The following is a 21,159-nucleotide window of genomic DNA, read 5'->3' on the forward strand; positions in this document are numbered from 1 at the left end:
ATGCAAACTTACAGATGCTTTAAGAGACCTAATAAATCTTCCCCGCACAGAACTTTCCAGTTTAAACATCCGTGAAGCCCTAACATGAAAAACAGGCCGAGTCTCTGCTGTGAACATGGTACAATCATAGACGTGTATTTACACTCACCTACATGCACACACAAAAGTTCAACTGGCTCTGAACTAAACTTTCCTACATTGTTAGTTAACGCTTGTAAAGAAGCAAATTGCCAACAGGCAGCAATGGACAACCAGAAAGGAAGAGATTTAGTGAAGGAAAAGGAAAAAGAGAGGAAGAAAGAGTGGAAGTGTGTTGACCTACCCTCCTGCTTCTCCCTGCTCAGGCTCAAACCTCCAGTGTGAGCCTCAGCTGGAGTCTCTGGGCTTCTCTCTGACTCCACCCACATAGTGTCATGTGACACTAACTCACCGCACCCCTCTCCAACTCCAGAGAAAAAAGAGAAAAGAGATGGCCAGAGGAAAGAGAGAGAGAGAAAGAAAGCAGGATGTCTATCTGCCTGACAAAGCACATATGCACAAAGCTTAGCGGCTGGCTATCCCTTTTCAGTCCTAAATTGAGAGAAAACAGAGCAAGCTCAGAGTTTGGACTGTCCAGCACCAATGATTTATGAGCTCTGAATTACCTGAGCCCAGCTTTTGTTCTTCCAACTCAAGGAATTTGCGAGATCTCTATTTGAGGGAATGTGTTATGTTGCATTAATCACTAGTTTTGAGACACCCTGATTTAAAAGAAACTACTCTGATCCTGAGAAAAATCTGTGTAGGCTATATGTGTATTAAAAAATAAAAAAAAATTATATATATGTCATTACTAATTAAATAAATCTTTATGTCAGTAGTTGCCCTATTTGAGACCACTAATTAAATGTATTGCTTCCAATTAAGCACAAAATCCCAATACCAATAATATAATTTGTCATAAATAAATAGTACAATAAAATATATAAATGCACAATAAAAGCATTTTCAATATAGTGGTCTCAGAAGACTTTTGGCCCCCACTCTTTCTTTTTCAGTTTAGGCTCAATCCAAACAAAAAAGAAAAGAGAGAGAAAAAATAAAACACATGCTTTCAATCGCAAAGAACAATCAGTGTCCCTAAATCAAATCAGCAGATCTCACATCATTTCTTACAGAGAGTTTAGCTGAAAAACTGCACCTTAACTTTCACAGAAAACATCATCAGTACAGGGAGGATTAATAAATCCATAAATCCAGAGTTGTATTTTCAAGGGAAATGAGTAAGACTAATAATATTGTTTACATTATTGAATTAGACGTGCCAGATAATTGCGGTCACTCCAAACATGTACCATGAAACTGAACAAGCAGCACTCATGGCAACTCCTGATGTAGGGCGCATAAATTGCAGGCCGTGGCCCTTGACAATAAGCCACTTCCCTTCTTCAAACGCCAGAGGGGGGCTCGAGTTTCAACATCAGCTTTTATTAACACAGAGCAAAAATAAACCCTTCCGATGTTTGGCTGGGTTTACAACAATTCTAAGAGCCAGCGGTCCTGTTCTCCGAGGACAAATCCTTCACATTATGCATCTCTGCACTTTTCCAGGAGGCCGGCTTTCTGCCTTTGCTGAAATGCTGGCGAAAGTAGCAAACTCCGTGTAATCCACTCAAACCTGTGTTCAGAACAGCGCAGACATTTGCTTAATTGGTTGAGCATTTCCCCCAAAATATAAAGAAACCTACTCTTTTCAAGTTAAAAGATGCCAAAGTTTTCCCACAATGCTTTTCGTACGAACCCTGAAAGATCTGTTCCTCTCCTCCAACATAAGCCAGCAGGCGATCTTGCTGACATAATGTACTCACCATACAATGATAACTATTCAACCTCAACATGCATCATCTCCAATGTTTCTATCAGATGAACAGCATTTATTGACTTTCTCTGTTTGCGTTCCATATTCAATTTCTGGAAAGCCCTGCATGCAGATGTCAGAAGGAGAGAAAGAAGTTAAGGAGACATTTGTTCCCTTGCTAGGAGGTCTTACAGCAGATAAACAGTGGAGCTGCGTCATCATTGTTCCCCAGTGCTGAGAAAGAAGGGATGATTTATTCCTCTGTAAGACTAATGCAAACCATTTGTATCAAGGATTCACTTTTACAAGGATCATAATGCACAGCTAACGTGGTTGTGAGAGTATGTAATACAAGAGAGGATCAGATGTTTTGTTATGAGCAAAACACCTCATACAGCAAATAGGAGCAACTTTTAATAGAATATAAAGTAGCTGAATTCTAGCCAGTGACAAAAATGTCAATAAGGAAATTTCAAGCTCACTATTGGAGGTAATCTCATGCTTTTGGGGTTTTAATTTGTAGTTCAGAAAACATGATCACTCTTGAGCTGCTAGTTTGCCTCATTGGAACATTGTTAACTGGTTTAATTAACTACATCCATCTGCTCAAATGTTATTCACTTGCATCTTTGTTGCAGAAAGAAACTAAAACCAAAGTCTGTATGAAACAAACAAGATTTTGGAATCTGATCATTATTAGATCATGATTTGGCACCAATTACTCACATCAGGGTCCCAGTGGTTCATTTAGATTTCTTCCTACTTAAACCACAAGAGTAAACAGAGTGAGCTATTACTTTATTTAAAGTCAAACAGTCTTAGAGAACCATTAACCACTCTGCATTAGATAACTAGGTCTGCTGGGAGCTGTGCAGAGAAAGAAGTTCATATGCATTACTATAGGAAAGGTATGGATTTTAAGGTTTGCCAGGTTACTAAAATCATTGAAAGATTTTGAATGTTTTGTCACTCAGTAGCACATAAATTAGATGTCAAAAGAACAGAACTGCGTTTTCTTTTTTTTTTTTTGCTTCCACAATTTGTCTTTGAAACAATCAAGTTTTGTTATTTATTTTTTGACAGATGAATTCTGCATACACCCATTTCTGCCAATTTCTTCTGTGTTTTCTATCCTACAGTATTTGAAAGTAACACTTTTAGTAACACTTTTTTCCAGCTAAATGGCACATAAAAAAAACTGGTTTAGTCAGATGGCTATTCTGATCTAAATTGCCAGTTCTTGGCAAAAATAAGAGGCAAACTGAACCAAACGTAAGTTTCTAATAATATTTAGGTTATCGTATTCGTATCATCGTATTTGCCAGAATTGTTATATTACCTCCCCAGCCAGTAGTCACAAGTCTGTCTACTCTGCATTTGTCTAACAGAAGAAAAAAGACTGAGTGGCAGTCTGGCACATCACAGCAGGCCACCATATAATGAATATGCAAAAACAGCTATATCAGATGACTGATCACTCAACATGCTTCACCAATAAACAACAAGAGCATCACTTTACAACCTCTTGTCTCCTCAAAGCTTTGACTGCACAATGACCCCCATCCTCTGATCCAGCACTAATTTGTCTGATCAACAGCTTGGCCCGCACTGCTGGGATTGGGTTTATCCCCTGAAGAACATGCAGATAGACAGAGAGGAACAGATATCATTATTCAGATATCTCTTGGAAGCCATGAGACATGATATGCCCACAAGCTGTTGTCACAAGCCGTGCCAGCTTGTCCATCTGGCCCTAGTTGTGGAGAGGATTGGGGTGAGGGGTACAGCTGGCACAGAGGGTCTCTGACCCTGACACAGGAGCAGGGAAGACAGCTGTACTTGCTTATCCCCAGTCGAAACCACAAGGCCAAGTGGAGAAAGAGGAAGCCTAGGGTTTGTAAAAGGATAAGAGCTGCACAAATCACACACTCACAGTTGTGGCAGGCCCCGTTCACACCGCGGCCCCGCAGAATCAGTGCCAACAGCCAGAGATACTGACAGTGACTCCGTAGACTTCATACTGAGCCTATGAGTTTGTTTGATGCATTTGATAAAAGCTTTTCTTCACACACTCCCGTTCTGCCACTGGTCATGTCATATGTAATTGATGTTTTGTCAAAATTAGAATCCATCAGGTAAAATTGGTTAAATATTATTTTAAATGATTGCCCAATTCGGATTAAATTAAAAGTGGTCACAGTATTTGTCAAATTGATTATAATTGCATAAATATTAAAATTATTTGTTGTAAAATGTTTTTTGCGTTTCAGAGTGGTATTTTTTTGATGTCGTTGTAATTTTCTTATAGATACGATGTTATTCACCATTTGATCATATTTGTCAGAAAACTATGGTAATTCAAACAGTAATCAATCACAAAAGAGACACACACACACACAAACGTCGAGGTTATAATGTTCAGGAACAGTGTTATATATATAATATATATATATACAGTATATATGATTCCAGGATGGAAAAAAACAGTGACAACACACTTCATCTTCTCTAGTGCAGTTCAGCCAGGACTCGCCAACTTTTTTGCGTATTCTATGGGCGGGGATTATTTAAATGAGGAACATTATGACTTCATAAGATTCGGAAAAAGTGCGTTGTAGTTCAAACAAGCTGTTCGTTGTAGTTCTTGAAAAGTGGATTCTGTTAAATAAGATATCTCCCTTTGAAGTGGACTTGAGCTTTGTAACTTTGCAGATCTTTTTTCATGCTCAAACAGCAACATTACAGACTAACTAAAGTTTTAATATAAAAGCATAATAGGACCCCTTTAAGGCATGAAGATTTTTTTCTTTAGGAAAAACATTTTATTGACTACAGGGGGACTCAAAGAAATTGTGTAGTGAAAAATATTAATATATTTTTTCCTCTTTTAAATATGTAAAAAAAAAAAAAAGGAAATAAAAAAAGACTGCCCAGACCACAATCATGGTTAACATTTTTCAAAAACAATAAAAAAACCACACTACAGATTTTTGTATCCCTAGCAACACAAGATACTATGTCCAAAACAAAGCTGAAAAAAGTTCTTAAAGAGACTAACTCAGTCTGAATCATTGTGATAAGCTCCATGAATGTTTATTGAACATGTATTTGTTTTTCCATAAAACTAACAGAACCGATGGCCTAGAATAGATCTCTGATCTGAGTGAGACGTTTAGAAATGGAAAGCAGTCTAGATCTTCCAACAAGGGTCTGACATACAATACAATCTTAGACTTACATATTACCAACATGCTAAACTACAACATCAGAGCAAAAACAAACAAACAAACAAACTCCAAACCGAATTCATAACATAATTTTTTTAACCTTTTACATGGGAAACAGCTGATAGAGCAGTAACCCTCAGTGGGCAGCTGCCGCCCTGTTTTCCAGAGCTTTTGGGAATGTAGAGTCATGGTGAGGAGGCTGTTAGAGAAAACAGTGTTGGATGCAGTCAAAGGCCTGTTTGTCACCATGCGTCCAAAATTGCTGCATGCTTCATGCAGACGAGAAACCACCAGTCACTTCCGCACCACACAGCAGCTCTTTTGTTCTCTCCAGCAAAGAGAGCCTGAGGAGGAGACATGTGAACCCTTGTTGGAAGATGACTTAGTAGCCTAGACCGCTTTCCGTTTCTAAACGTCTCCCTCAGATCAGAGATCTATTCTAGGCCACTGGTAGGCTCTATTAGCTTTATGGAAAAAGTAAATAAAATACATTTTCAATAAACATTCACTAACTTTATGATTAGTAAGAGTGTTGGGTCATTTCTTAATTGCTAATGTAAAATCAAGGTTCTGAAAAAAACCCAGTTGAAAACCACTGATCGGCCAAGCCAAAAACTACTGACAAGCTAACCTCAGGATCAACTCTTTCTGTGGGAAAAGAGAAATAAAGTGAAGCTTCAAATCAAAGAGTTAATATAGAACCGCTGACAAAAAGAAAAAACATACACACACACACACACACACACACACGCAGAGATTCAGCATGTATCAAAACTATGTAAACTCCTACTGTTTGTGTGAATCGAGGGGGAGGCGACCAAAGAGGAATAAACTCTTGCTATTAGCATTTCAAAGCCGCCACAGTAAAGTCCATTTCAAATGAAGCATGCAGGCGTCTCACGGGGCGGTGTGTGTGTGACGTGGTCCTGAGGGAAGCACATGTGGGGGGAGTTAAAGGGTTATTTCAAAATTTACATTTCTACCACAATAAGTCTACCAGAGAGGTTTCTCTATGATTTTTTGTGATTTAAAACCAGTCAACAAGAACTATCCAACTTGCTCATCTACCCTTTAAATGCATAATATGTATCTCTATATCAGTGGTTCTCAACCAGGGGACCAAGGCCCACTATAGGGGCATCAGAAAATTTCCAAAGGGCCCTCAAGATGACTTAAAATTAGACAAAACAAGCATTAAAATGGATATTTCTTATATGAATTCATCTCCTCAGCTGTATTTTTTTTCTTTGCAGAACCAGAGTTCCAACAGCCTTGAGGCGATATATGCCGTGGCCTCATTTTTAAAAGTGTTCTAGATCTGAAAATTCATGTTAATTATTAAAATGGGCATGAGCATTTTTATAATGAATATTTTTTCTTATTATGCCAACTTGCCACGCTCTAAAATAATTTGTGAAATATGAAATGGTGAGTAAAAACATTTTTTTATCCTAATCCTTAGTTGATGGGGGCACAACCACTGCTAGAGACACCTATTTGTGAGTACAGAGTAAAGAAATCACATTAAACAAGACATCAGGTCATACTCTCAACAAAAGATTTCCTGAAACCACATTTGGCCGAATGTTGCTTTATCGGCTGTGTTGGCAGTAAGATTGCAGGCAGTGTCAATATCCAACTCCACAACAAAAATGAGGCCACATGATGGCACAGCATCACAGTAATATTGTCATGGATGTCTACAAATGAAAAGGCTGCATTTAAGTAGTTCAGTGTGGATATATATCACGGTGAATCATATATTACAGAGATCTGATCTCAAAAACAGGTTTGTTGAACTGCCATGACGGAAATGTGGCCTAATATCTTCACCTGATGGAAAAAGGTAAGACTTGTGTAGAACAGTGACTCCTACTGGCACTTAAAGCAGCTGCAAAGAAAGAGAAAAAGAGAGTGTGCAAGTGAGAGATCCTTTGATAGCGTAGCTCGCAACTCTTATAGGAATTCAACCTGAAACGACTTATGAGTGGAAATGTAACCAAGCACAATAGCCATCAAAACCACATCCTGTATTCATCTTACTCTCACAGGCATGTAGTTCTTGATATCCACTTTTTTCTTCAATTAATCTTTATATTCGGAATACAGTCTGAGCCTAAAGTTGGTCTAAATGAAATTGATGTAGCTAGAAAATATTGCCAAATAACAAAATGTTATCGAGGGAGGAGACTATTCACAGGAATAGTTCTGGACTGAGTAATAACTACCAACAAAAGCCAACTCAGCCATCCAAAACTGTGTGTGTGTGTGTGTGTGTGTGTGTGTGTGTGTGTGTGTGTGTGTGTGTGTGTGTGTGTGTGTGTGTGTGTGTGTGTGTGTGTGTGTGTGTGTGTGTGTGTGTGTGTGTGTGTGTGTGTGTGTGTGTGTGTGTGTGTGTGTGTGTAAATCACTAAAGGAAAAGTTTGCTGATGCGGTGAAGCCTCAAATGAGATCAATACAAATGTTTCAAGAATCCAAACATATACTTTTCATTTTCAATCTGCTTGTCTCTGACCAGACAGCTGAAGGGAAGAAGTTAAACATGTGACACACAGAGGCCTGAAGGCACAGATTTGGTCAGGTACTGTGATCGCTTGGCAAACTGTGACATTAACTGCTGCATCAATGAGTAGCGGTAAACTCCAGATCACCCTCTCTCGCTCTCTTTTGTCTCGGTAACTTCTCACACAAGAAAAAAAAAGAAAACAAAAAAAGCTGGAAACTTCTAGATCAACCCATCGCTGACATTCGCAGGGCTCTCTGAGGAGAAAGTGTGTGCCAAACACACTGTGTGAAATTAAGAGCGCTCTTTGCATTCCACTCCCTTCAGGAACTCACTCCTTAAAGCCCTCTAGAAAAGATGCATGGTCATCTAGTGCACATAAAGGTGAAGTAGTGGACGATGGTCTGCAATAAACCATTTTTCAGACAATAAGGGTGATGCATGTCATTTTTCAAAGTTATAATATTTGCTATCCAAGTTTAATTTGCAGAAACAAAAGTAAAACATTGGAAGGTTGATTCTCCCAAAACATACAAACGCTGTGATGCTATCAAAACATTGCTCTGAGAATCCAGACCTTCGTGGTGCAAGTTTGGCAAGGGACAATCGGTTTTAGCGACCAATGCAAGGATCGAAGCAAGGAAGTTCAGGTAACCTGTTTGAAACTGTAAACCGTAATTTTCATTGGAAAAACATGCCTGTGGTGGCGACATTTCTGCAAAATGATATTGCATTACTTCTTGCATATTTTGCAACACTTTCAAAGTGAAATGTCCAGTGAGTGGTGCTAATAGCCTGTTCAGCTTGGAAATGAAATATTCGGTGAGTGCCGCTAAAAGATTAATGCTCTATCGCACTTGAAAATGGGACCGAATGGGACTTGTACCCAAATGCGCCACATCACAACTGGAATGCTGTACTTGGAAAGTTACTGAGCAAGTTTATTACATAAGAAATGCTATACCTGGTGATCACTATGTCCTGTAAAGTTTATTCCCAACCCCCTTCAGCACACCTTAGCTGCTTTTCCACCATCGGGTCAAACCGTTCTCTTTGCTTAACTGTTCCATTCCGACCGGAAGAGGGCCAGCTGGAACAGATTTTTTTTTCAACTAAAACCGTTCTTAGAACCATTTGGTCTGAATGTGGAGGTGTATTTTAAGCGATCCTAAAGAGCTTGATTAGCTGCTGCAGGTGTGTTGGAGCCAAACTCTTCAGGACAGTGGGTCCCTCCTCCCTAGAAGCAAGGTTGAAGACCTTTACCCTTTGGTTATATTGTATTGAGGACAACATAGTATTGTGCAAGGAACTGCACAAAGATAAGTCTTTATTAATTGAACATTTGCCCCAGTAATCATAATTTGTGTGAAAAGGAATAAAAGTTGTTAAAATGTTAATTTCAGCTGGAATCTGCAATTTGTATGTATAGGTATGTTTTTGGGGTAGTGAAAAAAAAGCAGAGGCACATATTTTCCAGTGAACCAAGGTTGATATTCTGTCAGTATAGAAAAACAGGCTTGATTTAAGTTGAATTAATTGAAGTGAATCTGTATACTCTCTTAAAACAGTACATACTTCATTGTCCTTTGTGAAATATGCACTTCCCACATTTAGAAGTAAACAATTTTCTGACCGAAACACACAAAAAAAGAAGTAAATTAATTGACATTTTCAATCAAGTGCCAAGCACAATTACCACAATTAGGATCTTAGTAACCTTCAAATTATGGTCTTGTCTTTGGAAACAAACCCCACTTAGGTTCAGAGTCAATGGTTTCAGACATAGTAAGCAGGTCTCTAATACTTAAATGGGTCAGCAGATTTATGGATGGAGATCAGTTCCACAGAAGATAGTCATTCAGGTTTGAAACAACGTGAGGGTGAACAAATAATGAAGCATTTTCATTTGTGGGTTAACTATCCCTTTAAGTGCATATCTCTAAAACATTTCAGACTATTAGCAAGGGCTTTGGCCTTATAATCACATGGATGTGTGCAGACTACTTCCTGAAGTCAGGGTGGAGGTCACTTTTAAGTAAAACAGGAGGTATACGTGTCTGAACAACGTCTGAATCACTAAAGTAATTCTTTCCCCATTCGTCTCAGCCTTGGGCAAAGAGCAGAATGACAGTGATGACCTAAATGTGACACCTTCTCTGTTTCTCTCCCCAGCTCCTTAGAAATGATGGTCATAGTTTCAACAGGCCCATGAGCAAACTTAAAAGGCTCCTGTAAATGCTGGGAGCAGTTCTGCGCCGTTTACCGTGTTGAGTCCAAAGGAAATAAAGCAAGGTCAGCCAGTCACAGCTGATGGCTCAAGGAAGGAAGCTTGTGTAAATGTGCGCATGAGTGTGTGTTTGTGTAAGAATATGAACTCCACTTTAGATCACTTCCTGATGAAGCCAACAAAGCAAGAGCTTTTCTTTAACTTTCCACCAAATATGAGTGCGTTTTCAACTACACACAATTTTTCAGAGGAAAATACATATTAAATCTGAAACATACATATGAGAAATTTGGATAAAACCAAATCTAAATCAATGCAATGCAAGTATCACATGTGAACAATATTTTAACATTTTTATAATTTCCAGTCCAGGTGTAACTGTCAAGTTATGGATAGTCCTGCAAAGTTATGCAAAAGTTAAAAATGTTTAAATGTAATTTACACCACATGCACAAAATGTAAGTTTCAGGAAAATTACAAAAATTACAGTTGGACTTTTTAGGGGGAAAGTAATATATTACTCAAAAACGCTCTTTAAACACACTTTTCACAGTCTAAGTTCACAGGGCCAAAGAAGCGGATTTTTGAAGAAACACCCGCATACGAAATTAATAGAAATAAAAATGTCTATTAACCCGGTAAAAACTGCAGGTTACAGACAGCTTAAATAACATTATTTCTTAATGCCACAACATTCATTGCAATATGCAAATCCAATTTCCAAATGCTTGCTGATGGCCCTGTGTATCAGCAGAACAAATTCAAGAGGTCTGTTAGGCTGGCTGGGGTCTAATCAGAGGTCACACCTCATTTAAGAGAAAATTGGCATGACAAGAGTCAGTCCCTGCAGGGATATAACTTTCCATTAGCCTCAGGGTTGAGGGAGAAGGGAATACACACACAACGGACTGCAGGTCACTGAAGGTCCTCCCACCAAGTTCTGTGACTAGTCAAAAAGGCATGCTATAATATAGAAAAACTCCCTGAAAAAGCCACTCGCAAAAAGATACTCGCAATAAGTTAGAGGACCTCACAGTGCACAATTCCCATAGCAGAATATTCACTAATTTTACACATCAATATACACAGAAATATACACATCAAATTTTTCCTTTTAGACGTATTTCGACGATCATCATAGAGATGGGAAAATATTTTTTGAATGTTGATCATTGTACATATTACAATCAAAATAGATAAGAAGAAACTTTCAATGACAAAACTAGCTTTCTGACAGAACTTCTTTTTGGCTGATCAGAATTTTCCCACAAACATTCACAGGGGGAATTCAGACGGCAGGATGGCAGAAACAGACGAACGGTCACTTGGTAAATGTGTCATTCTATTCAGCTCATTGTGAAAGCTCATCCCCCTCTCATCCCTACGAGTCACAATCAAGTCATCCAGCAGTCACTGTTCAAGTCATGAATGCTCAAATAAAGAAGGATCTGTCATCTTATCATGATTCATGAATAACAGATTTAAACCACAAACTAGTGAGCAAGCCCTCTTCATCATCTCTTAAAGGTCATGTATCAGAAGCAAAAAGTAAAGCTTTCTTTCTCAAACTCACTTGAAGAGTGTGACCTGGACTAACTTTTGCAATATCAGAGGCATGACACCAGCCTCTGGTAATAATATATAAATCGAGACAACACACAGGCCTAGATGACTGATGAACTGAAACTGGATTCAGTTGACAAAAAATTCAATGTCTATGTTATTGGTGATTTATACATTTGTTTTTGTTTTGTTTTTTGTAATTCAAGCATTCCGTTGATTTTAAAGATATTAAAACAAAATAATGCGTAAGTGTTTAGTTTAACAATATGATTATATACTATATATTAAATAATATAACGTAGAAACATACTATAACATATACACGATTGTTCAAAAGTTAGGGGTCTGTACGATTTTTTGAAAGAGATCTCTTATGTTCATAGAGGCTGCATGATCAAAAATACAGTAAAAACTGTACAATTGTGAAATATAATAATATAGAATTTTTATTGTGTAATTTACAATATTTTTGTGTAATTTATTCCTGTGATTTCAAATATGAATTTTCAGCATCATTACTCCAGTCTTCAGGATCACATGATCCTTCAAAAATAATTTTAATATGATAATTTGGTGCTCAACAAACAATTACTTATATTATCAATATTGAAAACAGTTGTGCTGTCTAATAATTTTGTGGAAACTGATACATTTTTCTCAAGATACTTTGATGAATAGAGAGTTCAAAAGAACAGCAACTATTTCAAACCGAAATCTTTTGTAACATTTTAAATGTCTTTATTGTCACTTGATCAATTTATTCCTTCTTTGCTGGATAATGTTTATTTAAAAAAAAAAACATTTGAATAATAGCCTACATTTTATCCTTATAAAATTTAACAAACAATAGGTTCAATATAACAATATGTTCTACTGCAGTCTTTTTGATGGTTCTTCTCTTAATACTTGCACACAAATGTGATTATACTAGAGCCAAGTTAATTAAATACCAACAAGAGCAAATGCTAAATTTAGCTTTAGCTTATACTAAACATCCCCCACCTGTAAATTACAAAATTACAAAACTGGCATGTAAATTAAAAAATTTAAACGGTCAAATTAAGTGAAAGTGTTACATTTAAAAACAAAAGAAAATCCTAAATCAATGCGTGATGTTTTCACGACTCATATCACAATGATCATAATTGCAGCATATTAAACTAACTGCATTAAACCAATGAACTGCAGCATATTGCATATTGATATCATATCGCTTTAATTTTTTAATACTGGCTGGAATATATTTTTTTAACATAGGTTCTCTCTCTATTCAGAGGTCAGTTGGTTTTCACTCTTTTGCCCCCTCATCTACACTTTAAACACTTTACAGTGACTCATTTGGCCTGTCTGGCACATAGTGCTTTATCTCTCTCTGCCTCTCCTTATCTGGGCCGAGTCAGCAGGGCTCTGCTTGCTACATCCACGCTGAGGCTTTGCAGGAACACTAATTAAACCCAAATGTGCCGCATGCTTCCTGGATCACATCCTGAAAAGATTTTCCATCTCTTTCAGTGTTTCTGTCCTATTTTATACTCAAAAACTCAAGAGAAGCACAATTGGGCCGGTGAAAAGAAACTAACACACAAAAAAACTGGAAAATAGAGAAAAACATTGTCTAAAGCAAGCACACACAAACCAGTCACGTTGTCTACAATGTTTACGATACAGTGTTCCGTATACAGTGTAAAAGTTTAAACGGTGTCTATTTTTATGCAGCACAATTTATGAACTCCAGATCTGGACAGACACACCCACCAGCTGCATGCATGCGTCTCAAACCAACAAGCCCCTTAGCTAGAGTGCAAGGCTGTTATCTCACAATCTCACCCACAACAATTGTGCCAGATGGGAGAGGAAAGCCATAAGAGACTATTTATCTTTCATATGCAAATATGAAATCTGAAGGGGGGACAACTTACACCAATAAGAAATAGATGCATTTACAATGGAAGTGCTTGGTAACAGACAGAAAAACAATGCATAGGTAACCCAAAAATGAAAATCAAATCAATCATGTAGAAAAAATTGCAAATTTTAAAGTAAAATTCATCAATCTACTGCACTTTGGTAGTTCAAAATTAAGAGCTCCAACCCATTTTCAGTGTGCAAATTGAACAAAGAAAAAGTCTGTGCATTGACTTTAAAGAAGACTCAAACTTCTTTTAGTTGTGATATTGTCTCAATTTACATTACACTATTAGTATTATTTTTATTAGTAGTATTATGTAATGTTATAATATTATTGCTATGACAGTAATAGCCATACATTCTAAAACAAATGCACTTAAAAATAAATGAAACTTTCATAATTAGTTCTGTCCTAATTTCTACACATGAGCATCTATTTTGACGGAACTGCACTAGACTAGAAATATAGATGCACCCTAGCAACTCTCCGTTGGCTTGCGAGCTGGAAAAACCAAACTCTAGTCAGGCCAATCATATGTGAATATCATATCATATCCACTTATCGTGTATTGAGTCGGTGGGCGGGCTTAACATAATGACAGCAGATTTGCGACGGTTCCGCGTGAATTCTCTGTACTTTAAAACAAAGAAGATGGCTGGTGCTGGCGAACAGCGGTCTTTCAAATCGGCCTTGGCCGCGACTCTAGAAGACTTGGAGTTAAACTTTTCTTTGAGTAAAGAACAAAGAAAGGCACTGAAGTCCGTCGCTCTGACGCACCTTCTTCATCGCTCTCGTTGGTTGTGGCGCTATCCTATTGGGTGCAGAGGGAATTTGAAAGACAACCGTTTATCCCGCCCCTCGGATTGAGCCCTGCCAATGGAATGTTCCCAGACCCAACATCTTGATGTGGGTCTGGCTTGTCAGGCTAGTCGAGCTTATGTTTTGGCAGAAAATTATTTTACAAACGCGTTTCGTTACAAATCTAGTGAAATGCTGAAACACAAATGAAAACACAAATGAAGAATTTTTTTGTATAACCTGAGAAATTTCTGTCCCTCCATTGAAAGTCTATTCCACCAAAACTTTGACGTTTCAAAAACAGGTCAATCTTGCTTGCTTTATGTGAAAGAACCAGCAAGGTCTGTTTTTCCACATCATCCATGTATGGTTGATATTGAATTCCATTGATCGTATTTGATGTGCTTAATGTATTTTATACATGAATAAAAGCCTAAATGAAATCTGTCAATCAAGTCATCGTGTCTCTTGGATTAAGCTGCCATTTCAAAGATGAACAAACATTAGGGTTATTAATTGATGACAGAATTTTCATTGCTATGTCTTTAACCTTGAGAGAAATATAGAAAGTTAATGACAATTAGCACAAGGTTAAGAAAAACTATTGTTTCTGTGTTCAAGATTTACATAAATGCTTCTTTATTTGGTGCTTTAAAGCTTCACTAACCTTTTCCTAGATTGGCTCAATGCACAGTTTTTAGTCATGACTTTGGAATATGGTTTTTAAGCCAGTGTTGCACTCAGAATAACTAATACTGACCCCCAAAAACAGGACTTTCCAGTACAATGAGTGCAAAAATAGCCATTGCTTGGGTTAAGTTCAACTTTGTAACAGCAACACCAAATTTTGGAAAGTTTTCATATTTCTTCTTTACTGCCTAAAAGGAATCTCGATAATCTTAGTGTTGATCCAGTACTAAAACAATGCATCAGATCTGTTGATCTCACTTGATGATACAGTTCCAACATTCTTTCCTATGAGGAGTTTCTGTTTTTCTCATTACCATATGCTGGGATTCTGTGTGATTTGATCACTACTCAACCTGAAGAGAGCTTAGGAAGAAGACGTTCTCATGGGCCCTTGCTTCTCAAAACACTAATCTTTGGCACACCTCGATTCCATTAGAACTGACTGTGGGGTTCAAAAGTCTGGGTAGATGATGGGAAATCTGGGATTTAAAATCTAATTAAAACATGAAAATATGCAAAAAACATGCAGCTATACCCGTCTCACCATGTGAACTACATTTTACAGACAGTCGATGCTCTTGCTTAAATGTAAGCACAATATGCTCTTTGAAAAATAGTGCTGAAATTTCACTTTTCACTCAAATTTCAATGCTGATTATATAACACGGAAATCTGTATTTAATTAGAAAAGTGCAAAATTGTTTTACTCAGACCCAAACCACACTGTACAGTATATATGAAATAGTCTTAACAGACACTCCAAGTGCACTTCACAGTGTAAACATCAGATCCAGATCATGTAGGCATCTAGCCAGACAGCAATTCAGAAATGAAAAAGCACATGTGACTTACTCTCTGGAGGCCTTGCAGGGGCTTCATGTACTGATGGAGGAGTTTTGTATTCATTGAAGGTAGGAGTGATGCTGGCTGCTGAGGTGAAGCTGTTCTCTGACTCCCTTGCAGGAGACGGTGTGTCCAGCTGTCTGTTAATGTGCATCTCAGCCCGTCTAGATGGAGCTGAGATCTCAAGAGGGCTTGGAGGCTCTGCTCGCCTCTGGGACAGCTCTGGGATCCGGGACGTAGATACTGGCGGGTCAGCTCTCCTAGGTGGTGTTGGAGGTTCTTGGGGTCTGTTGTGGTTACCCTCAGCCCTTCTGTGAACTGGCGCATCTGTGGTTTTATTCTGGAGCGAGACCTCAGGTCTCTTTAAGCCAAAGCGGGCAATACCGGGACTGGGTGAGCTGTCCACCTGCTTTGAGGAGATGTCGATGGAGAGCTCTGTCCTGCGTGACCCAGTGTCCTGGATGCGGCCCCCCGATAACTCCATGCGCCGCAAGCTGGACTTTGGAGAGCGCTGGTTGGAGGAGGAATCTGAAGCATGCCTGGAGGTGGATTCGGAGTTGAGGGATCTCGCATCGTAGAAGCGGCTGGTTGTAGAAGAGGTGGAGGAGCGTAGAGGGTTGGTTGTTCTACGGGAAATAGGAGAAGGGTTTGTGGATGTGTCCTCCTCCACTTCAAATGACCTCTTTAGTGCTGTGAACAAATTTGAACAAAAAGTCCATAAAAACCAGGCAACTTAAAACAGGAAAACTACTTAAAATAGATAACTAACTAAAAACATTTGTTTATACTTAAAATAATTAATTTTAGTTATGTTTAGGTAGGATTTATACTTACTAAACCTAAAACTAAATCATATTTTAAACAGGAACACAAGAGCCATACTAAAACAAATCTAGCCTATAGGCCTAGATAAAAATAAAAGAAGCCAGAGTGATAAAATCATCAGTCCATCATTTTGAGTTGACTGATAACCTTTTCAATGGTTTAAAAACAAAGTTCGCACGGTCGCAATAAACTCTGTAACAAATGTAACAAGACGCTAAAACAAACGTTTCTTATGCGCTGTGGAAATAAGCTTAAAGTGTACTTGTCTGGTTGAAATAAGGAAATACTTTCTGTATTTTAAAATACCTGATTTCACACGTTTCAAATGTTTCGTAAACATAGCTGAAGTTGTAGAGAGCTCACGCCTTAAAACACAGCCTTCCTCACCAAATCGTACTTTTGAGTCAATGAGTCGGCTCACAAACAGATCTTCATTGAATCGGTCCGAGTGGGAGCCAAAAACCGAGTCATTAAACCGATAACTGCTGTATGCATGTGGGTAGCCTACAATACACACTCTTATTTATAAAAACTGAATTGAAGAAAAAAATAAAACCTAATAATCAGCAATATATGGACTACATATGTTTATGCACTTTATTCTAGCGTTCAGGATCCGCGATACACGATGACGTAAAAAATCAATGAATCCATTTTTCTTTGAAATGAACTGTTTGAAAGAATCTATTCGCGTAAAGGTTCTTAAACTATTAAATATTTTCGTGTCCATGCATCTTGTTCTTAATATGTATAAACTGTGGACTTTCTTTCCTTATGTTCTTGCATTACTTGTGCACTTAGAAAGCAGTAGTGTTAGAAAATTATTTTATTATTATTCCCATATTAAGGGATTATATTTGACCTCAAATGATTTTCTCGATACATATATACAACTCAAATAATAATACAATATAACACAATAAATGTCAGGTTCATAGAAAGCTAAATATATAAATTTGATATATAATTGATAGAAAACAGTATAATACCCCCTAATATTGCCATTACATATTTTTGCATCAGTTTTGTCCTAAGCCCTGGTTAATTTCTGACACTACAGAGAGATTTTTGGCATTGCATCAAGACAAAAGGTTTTCCTCTATACCTAAGAGTGCAAACATTGATGAGTTTCTGAAACTGGAGCTGGAGAGCATTAAGATTGGATTTTTCAATTATTTGCAATGTGGTGGTTGACAGAAACAGACACACAATGGCATGCTTGGTTGCTCAGGACATTTATCTGTAATAATCCCCAGAAAATTTCTAGACACTCGAGTCAGACACAGCAGTAGTAATGACCAACAGCAGCGCTACACCTTCAATTTTTAAGTGGTTGCTATCCCATCCTGGTCTGTACAAACATTAACCCATACATCCCTCTGTCTCTTTTGTAGAATGGCATGGCTGCTTGACTCTGCTCTTAATAGCATCTCATCATTTTTAATGCTGGTTCTGGCAATGTACTGGACATGTGTAACTTATTTCCAAGTGGTTCATTTTTACACGTGGTTGTGAAGCTCAGCGACTATTTCATGACTGAAGCAGCAATTTGGCCTAATAAGATAAAATAAACAGTATAATCTACTTACTGTAACCTTTTGTTGCCATCTCTCTGAACTGAAGCTACTCTGAAATCAAAGTTTAGCACATTTTGTTTTTCTGTAGTCAGTGCTGGATGGATACAAAAGGGCCTTTGCGATTCTTGCTTTTTGCGTTATACAAACTTCAAGGCATCAAATTCCCAGCTTGATCTAAGTTAAGTGTGGGAGAGGAAGTGTCTGAAGTTCTATTTTGCAGCAATATTCATGAGAAATAAACGATAGCTGTTTGTGCACGATCAGATATGCAGCCAGCTGTGGGAAAAAAATATGAAAATCAAGAGTATACCTGCATATGGCTAATCCTATATTCTTAATCCATCTTGAAAACTTGAACATTTAAGAGACTTAGGCTCAGGATGCTCTTAATTCAAAGCAGTGTTGTCCTTGTTAAAGGGATAGTTCACCCAAAAATGAAAATTCTGTCAGTATTGACTCACCCTCAGTATTGACTTGTTCCAACCATGTAAGACCTTCGTTCATCTTCGGAACACGAATTAAGATATTTTTGATTAAATCTGAGAGCTGGATCACTCCCCCATAGGCTTCAAAAGGATTGAAATTTGCAGGCCTCGAAAAGTTATTAAAGACATCGTTAAAATAGTCTAAGTGACTACAGTGGCTCAATCTTAAGTTTATCAAGCGACGAGAATACTTTTTGTGCGCAAAAACAAACAAAAATAACGACTTTATTTCAACTATAATTTTCCTTCTCTGTTGGCCTCTAGTCAGTTAACTTAGTGTAATAGCGTAGAGCTACGTCACACGTAGGCTCACTATTGGCCGACGCTGGTCATGTGGGTGATGCTTGTGACGTACAACAACAGAAGCTCTACGCTTTTACACTAGTGAACTGACTCGAGGTCCACAGAGAAGGACATGAATAGTTGAAATAAAGTCATTATTTTTGTGTTTTTTTGCGCACAAAAAGTATTCTCGTCGTTTGATAAACTTAAGATTGAGCCACTGTAGTCACTTGGACTATTTTAATGATGTCTGTAATAACTTTTTGTAGCCTGCAAGTTCAATCCCTCAAGAAGCCTATGGAGGAGTGATGCAGCTCTCAGATTTCATCAGAAATATCTTAATTCGTGTTCCGAAGATGAACGAAGGTCTTACGGGGTTTGAATAACATGAAGGTGAGGAAATACTGACAGAATTTTCATTTTTGGGTGAACTAACCCTTTAACTAAACCAATTAAAAATCATTTTCATTCATTGAAATTAATCTGAAATAAAATCTAAATATGATATGAATTTTGAACTTAAAAAAATGTCTTATACAGGGGAATTAGTCATGCTTTTCAGTGGCATGCTTATCATAACACAAAAGGACTTGTTGAACCCAATGGACATGGATCCAGTTTCTTACAACACACAGGAAAAAAGACCTCCGGTCAGCAGGACAGGATGGAAGCTGATGGTCCTGTTTTACAGTACCTCCCTTCCACTTTGATGGAAATGAGGCCTGCCAGGCATTTGATTCATTTTTGAAAGTTTTTTTTTCTTACACCACTGGTGTTTTGATTGGATATGTTATACTGTACACTCAGGCTTCTAACATACAGTTGTTTTGAACTGGTATACTTTTTCTCATGAGTCAGAGAATGACCATTTTCTTATGTCCCATCTTCAGAGGGGGCTTTCTTTAAAGTCATTTCAAAGTGAGCCTGCTTAAAATGGTGCCAGATACAAACAACACGTTAGTATTCCACACACACACACACACACACACACACACACACACACACACACACACACACACACACACACACACACACACACACACACACACACACACACACACACACACACACACACACACACACACACACACACACACACACACACACACACACACACACACACACACACACACACACAAATTCCCTGTACAGGTCCTTCTCAAAAAATTAGCATATTGTGATAAAGTTCATTATTTTCCATAATGTAATGATACAAATTAAACTTTCATATATTTTAGATTCATTGCACACCAACTGAAATATTTCAGGTCTTTTATTGTTTTAATACTGATGATTTTGGCATACAGCTCATGAAAACCCAAAATTCCTATCTCAAAAAATTAGCATGTCATGAAAAGGGTCTCTAAACGAGCTATTAACCTAATCATCTGAATCAACTAATTAACTCTAAACACCTGCAAAAGATTCCTGATGCTTTTAAAAACTCCCAGCCTGTTTCATTACTCAAAACCACAATCATGGGTAAGATTGCCGACCTGACTGCTGTCCAGAAGGCCATCATTGACACCCTCAAGCAAGAGGGTAAGACACAGAAAGAAATTTCTGAACAAATAGGCTGTTCCCAGAGTGCTGTATCAAGGCACCTCAGTGGGAAGTCTGTCGGAAGGAAAAAGTGTGGCAAAAAACGCTGCATAACGAGAAGAGGTGACCGGACCCTGAGGAAGATTGTGGAGAAGGACCGATTCCAGACCTTGGGGGACTTGCGGAAGCAGTGGACTGAGTCTGGAGTAGAAACATCCAGAGCCACCGTGCACAGGCGTGTGCAGGAAATGGGCTACAGGTGCCGCATTCCCCAGGTCAAGCTACTTTTGAACCAGAAACAGCGGCAGAAGCGCCTGACCTGGGCTACAGAGAAGCAGCACTGGACTGTTGCTCAGTGGTCCAAAGTACTTTTTTCGGATGTAAGCAAATTTTGCATGTCATTCGGAAATCAAGGTGCCAGAGTCTGGAGGAAGACTGGGGAGAAGGAAATGCCAAAATGCCTGAAGTCCAGTGCTGCTTCTCTGTAGCCCAGGTCAGGCACTTCTGCCGCTGTTTCTGGTTCAAAAGTGGCTTGACCTGGGGAATGCGGCACCTGTAGCCCATTTCCTGCACACGCCTGTGCACGGTGGCTCTGGATGTTTCTACTCCAGACTCAGTCCACTGCTTCCGCAGGTCCCCCAAGGTCTGGAATCGGTCCTTCTCCATAATCTTCCACAGGGTCCGGTCACCTCTTCTCGTTGTGCAGCGTTTTTTGCCACACTTTTTCCTTCCCACAGACTTCCCACTGAGGTGCCTTGATACAGCACTCTGGGAACAGCCTATTTGTTCAGAAATTTCTTTCTGTGTCTTACCCTCTTGCTTGAGGGTGTCAATGATGGCCTTCTGGACAG

General features: G+C 38.4%; 1 protein-coding gene across 7 annotated transcripts in view; it reads right to left on the reverse strand.

Annotated features, from left to right (window-relative positions):
* Positions 1 to 21,159, reverse strand: part of septin9a (septin 9a) — an 88,942-nt gene that overhangs the window by 25,994 nt on the left and 41,789 nt on the right. For 4 of the 7 annotated variants that reach the window (XM_077212979.1, XM_077212978.1, XM_077212977.1 and 1 more), the window contains one exon: positions 15,607 to 16,287. The exons of 1 other annotated variant lie outside the window; for it this stretch is intronic. In XM_077212979.1, the coding sequence (XP_077069094.1) occupies positions 15,607 to 16,287 (681 nt within the window). Of the gene's footprint in view, positions 1 to 322; positions 533 to 15,606; positions 16,288 to 16,728; positions 16,838 to 21,159 lie in introns of those variants that run through there. 2 more of the 7 variants (XM_077212981.1, XM_077212983.1) reach the window with 2 other exon arrangements.

This window comes from Siphateles boraxobius, unplaced genomic scaffold (assembly GCF_051911475.1).
Source record: "Siphateles boraxobius isolate OS27281-9 unplaced genomic scaffold, OSU_SipBor_1 66, whole genome shotgun sequence".
Classification (NCBI taxonomy): Eukaryota; Metazoa; Chordata; class Actinopteri; order Cypriniformes; family Leuciscidae; genus Siphateles; species Siphateles boraxobius.